We start from the raw sequence: 5000 nt of genomic DNA, 5'->3' as shown, positions 1-5000 counted from the left end.
TCTAACATTCTTTATTGGGGGTCCATGGACCCTCTAAAAACTGAAAGTGGGGGCCCCGGGACGCACTATGAGGGGTGTCCGTGGGGAGTCCTGATATACAGAGAATTTATTTTGTAATGCTTTGTCTATTTTAGCAAAAAGTTCAGTTTTGACTCATCTGAATAGTCTTGTGAGTTCCGCATTGAAAATGTCTCAGAATTGATCGAGTTGATTGAGTTTAAAGGAGCATAAGAACTAGCACATCAATCAGTAAATGAAACAATCATAGATTTTCTTCTTCCTTTCACAACGTAATTGACTTGGTTTTAACTAAAGTGCAGTAAGGTTTAGTGAGTCATGTAATTCCCTCAACACGTGTATTTTGTTCCCCAAAACCGCTTTGAATCAAAGTGTACGTGTTTCCCTGCCACCATGTTTGATTTTGCATTTCGTTGGATATCCTTGCACTTCGGTTTAAGCTCGTGTCTACACATGTTCTTTGCACTTTTCTGTCTGTCGTTTCCGTGCATGTGGCTGTACGTGTGGAAGTACTATGTAATAAACACTTATGAGAAGATTATGGCGTAAGCTTTACAACATATACGTGACAGCGCATGAGAAAATGGGACAAACTGGAAATTATGCACGCACACGCACACACACACACACACACACACACACTCGCACACTCGCACGCGTGCACATAGAGAGAGAGAGAGAGAGAGAGAGAGAGAGAGAGAGAGAGAGAGAGAGAGAGAGAGAGAGAGAGAGTCAGATACAGACAGACAGACAGACAGACAGACAGACAAACAATGCGTGTTTTAATATTGTCAACTAGAGTTAAGGGTGCTGAGTAACACGCAAAACAACACATTCATTCTCTCTTGCTGGCTTTGCAAAATCCAAGCTTTGGGATGCTATGGGCCTCGCTTGAACCGAGATTTTTCAGAGTTCAACTCTGCAGGTATGGGATTAGCAGAAACTGTGCAATAGGTTACAGAGTTGTGTCAAGTAAAATGACCTGTTCAGTTTTGTAATAGATCAATTTTTGAAATAACTCTGCCGGGTTTGTATATGTTCTGAAAGAGTGACTTTTCTTGGAAATATCGAAGCAAGCTTTCCCGCGTGACTTTACAGGCCTGTCACTAGTGACTATAACGTCACGAGGGAAAGCTTGCCTCAATGTTATCAAGAGTATTCACTTTTTCGCAACCATTTAAGCCTGACAGAGTTATTTCCGAACACCGTGTATTTGGCAAAACCATTTGGTACAAAATGTAATATATTAGTAAGTCTTCACCTGCCTATTCATGCTACTGTTTTCAGAACGTAACTTCAAAGTCTCCCCTTTCTAACCTAGTCGCTGTCACACATGTGCACAAAACCATAACATCAGAACACAAAGCAATGTTTCGACCATCATTTTATTTAAGATGCCACTCGTTCACAAAGTCATTGAAGGCACCACGAATGTTAACTCTACCCCTTGCATTTTTCTAGGTCAAATAAATTAAGTGACATAATTACACTTTAACGGTACTATACACATCCCGTAAAATTAATACACCATGTTCAAATACATTGACTAAGCCAAGCTTCTATGCCCCCCCCCCCCCCTCCCCTCCGCGTAAAAAAAAGTCTTCAATGAGAATGTTCTGGCTGCGCAAATTCAAGTAACTGAAAAGAACACAAAAGTTGAAAACTAAAAAATCAGTATGGTGCTATAAATATCAACCATGCCATAAATATCATTACAGACGAACCTGCCCTAGCGACCATCGCTCAATAACAACCACCTCCCTACAACGACCACCCCCAACTATCCCGATGATCTCTTGTTCAACGTTTTTTATAGCGACCACCTCTCAATAACGAGAACTCATCGTCGGTCCCCTCTCGGTAGTCGATATGGACAGGTTCCATTGTCTTGAAATCAAAGTAAAATCTAAGGTAAGCCTCAGTAAATAGTTTTATAGGACACACATACCAGGAGTGAAAAGGGTTGCTGTAGTTGTCGTTATGCTAGATATCACGAACAGACTGCAAGCTAGGGTCAGTGGCCAGAGACACAAGAAGAGACTGAGAAACTGCTGCAAAGTTTGCAGCCTAGAACTACAGAACAAACAAAAAAGAAACACAAAAAAAAGAAAAGAACGATTTGGCTGTAAGGCATAGGACTCGTGAACTTAAACATACGTAGTCAGCTTGCACTATAGTGCAGACAAGAAGTAACCGCGAGTGACACAGCAGGCTCTAATTTAGCTTAGAACACTTACTTAAGACAAAGTCCATGAATGCGGAAAAAGTCCTTAACCATTTACCCTAAAGCCGCGTCTAAATCAAGACACTAGTTGTCGGTCCAGTTGACTTTGACCTGACTTTATTGACCTTCCTATGTCAATGACCTGAGAAGAATTACGGAGCTTCCTTTGAAGAAAAATGACACAAGGTCAATGCAGTCAACTGACCTTCGACACGACTGGTATCTCTTCATGTAAAAATAGCTTTCCGCCCTCGTCTGAGATTCTGAATGATTATTCACCCTCTCACAATCTGCTGCTATTTTCCAAAACCAGGGACCACGTTTCTGAATATTAACCCTCGCAGCCTGCTGCTATTTTTCAACCTTAGACAGAGTTCCCTGAATACCAACCCTCTCAGACTCAGCCAGTTCAAACCCCAGTTGTTGTTGTTTGGCAATACAATGGTACCTGTGATGAAAGGACACCCTTGAGACCAGCCAAAAGTGTCCATATATTGCAGGTGGCCTGTCATTACAGGTATATTTTGGTCAAGATAATAGACAACGGAACAACAGACGGTGTCCTTTTAAGGGAGGTGTCCGCTCATCGGGGTGTCCTCACATTACAAGTACCAGTGTACTTAGAGTTAAGGCCTACCTTCCACCCCCGAACAACCTAAGACTAGGACGCTTATTCACGAGGCCGTTTACGTTGGGGTCAAATAGCTGCTTCCCTCCAAACACGTTACTCCCGAACCCTCCTGAACTGGCCCCGAAACCTCCCGTGTTACCTCCGAGACCTCCCGCATTCGCCCCGAAACCTCCCGAATTCGCCCCGAAGCCTCCCGCGTTACCTCCGAGACCTCCTCCCCCACCACCCGCCCCGAAACCTCCAACAGGCGAGGTGGTCCCGAAACCCCTGTCTGGTGAATTTGCAGCAAACCCTCTATCGTTGGCCCCGAAACCTCTATCGGCACCACCACCAAATCCTCGGTCTCTGTCTTGGTCGTTAAAGACCCCTCCTGCTCCTCCTGCCTGACCCCCGAAGACCCCTCCTTGGGTGTAGAGGGACGGGCTGCCAGTGCTCCCGCCTCCTCCTCCGCCGCCCGAGAAGAGAGCCCCGGGTTGGGCCGGAGCCCGGTTGTTGAGGTTCCCGAAGAGGGAGCCGAAGGTGTCTGAGTAGGCGTCCTTGAGGCTCTTGCCGAACATCATCTCGAACGGCGAGACCTTGGCCCGCCCTGGGGTTTGAGCGCCCCCGATGTTCTCGGCGAGGACAGGGTTGCGTCGTCTGCCGATGTTGGTGGGGATGATGGGCTGTGGTTGTGGTGGTGGTGGTAGTGCTTGTGGTTTCACCTCTTCGAAGCTGACAAGGTCGCTGGGCTGTTGTTGTGGGCGATCCTTTTCTCTCTCTTTTGCTTTCGCTTTCGCTTTTCTTTCCGCTGCTTCGTTTTCTGCGCGTTGTCTTCCCCCTGTTGTTGTTGTTGTTTCTTCCTGCCTTGGCTGCTTGTCGGGGTTCACTTTGGAAGGAGGTGGGGGTCTAATTGGTTGTGACCGCGAATTGTTCGCTGCAGGTAACTGTTCGGGTTCGAGCACTGGTACAATAATTGACGCTTCAAAATCATCTCGGTTGTTTGGTTGGTCCACGGCTGAAGGAAAGTGAGACTGTTGTTGCGTTTCTTCGGTTGTTGTTGTTTTAGGATATTCTTTTCGTTCTTCTTCTGCAGAAAGCGTGGCATTTTCCGTTTCGTTCTGTGGGGAAGGCATTTCTTCCTCAACTGACGTCAGATCTTCGGGTGACGGAGTTAGGCTTGGTCGTGATGCAGCAACTCCCGCTGAAGTGTACTCTTGCGGTGACGTACGTAAAACTGGTGACGTAAAGGGGTTCGATGACGTATAATCATCGGGGAATGACTTGGGGCTGGGCGACATGTCTAGGCCTGGTGAGGTATACTCTCTAGTTGATGGTTCGTTGTTTGTTGACGTAAAACCCCCCGGTGACGTATTAGCGGCTGGTGACGTGTACTCTGTCGATGGCGAGAACGGGGTGCTTGGATCCAAGGGGTTACCCATCGCAGATGGAGTGGAGTAGTCGCCATCTGTGTGACCTGCGAACAATGTCATCGCAAATTATTTTATTTATCAACAATAAACAACAACAAACAAGAGGCGAAGCCTTCACGGCTCACGTAAGAAATCGACAAACAGTAACACAAACTCAATCACTCCGTCACACATACACACACACACAGTAAGCATACCGTCGCGATATAACCTTGAACGGTTGAAAACGACGTTAAACACCAAATAAAGAAAGAAAGAAACAGTAAGCATAAGTGATACGGTGCAAGAGTGCGAGACACTAGATCTAGATCTGTCTGTTTGTAGCCTACTTTTTAGTACTTACGGGCCAGATGGCCAGATCGACACTGCGCTTTCGACAGCGCTTCCTCGCGCAGACACTGGAAACACGCTGTGCAGATTAACCTGTAGGAAATCTCCTTTGGTATCTTCTTTATCTATTTTTCTGGAGCTACGAAACCGAACAATGTGAAATCATGAGTCGTCTTCTCCGAATCGGCGAACTGCAGCTCGGTGATAACTGTATCTATACCACAATCCTTCACGCGATCTGACCTAACCTTGACCCCTGACCTGGTCTACATACCACACACGACACAAAATTAATCAGTCAGCTATTTTTACCCCCCTAAAACCCCCCACCACCCGTTTTCTTTGGATACACACTTTAACTACATACGTGCCGACGAAATGTTGATCA

At 46.1% G+C, this 5000-nt stretch overlaps 1 protein-coding gene across 1 annotated transcript in view; it reads right to left on the bottom strand.

Annotated features, from left to right (window-relative positions):
• Window positions 1–1385: 1385 nt before the first annotated feature.
• Window positions 1386–5000, bottom strand: part of LOC138948486 (uncharacterized) — a 50834-nt gene continuing 47219 nt past the window's right edge. Inside the window, exon 3 of the mRNA XM_070320042.1 lies at window positions 1386–4326. Within this exon, the coding sequence (XP_070176143.1) occupies window positions 2876–4326 (1451 nt within the window). The 3' untranslated portion in view covers window positions 1386–2875. The remainder of the gene's footprint in view (window positions 4327–5000) is intronic.

The sequence above is a fragment of the Littorina saxatilis genome, linkage group LG15, assembly GCF_037325665.1.
Source record: "Littorina saxatilis isolate snail1 linkage group LG15, US_GU_Lsax_2.0, whole genome shotgun sequence".
Classification (NCBI taxonomy): Eukaryota; Metazoa; Mollusca; class Gastropoda; order Littorinimorpha; family Littorinidae; genus Littorina; species Littorina saxatilis.
The sequence above is the reverse complement of the archived record's forward strand: the minus strand, read 5'-3'. Positions and strand labels throughout refer to the sequence as shown.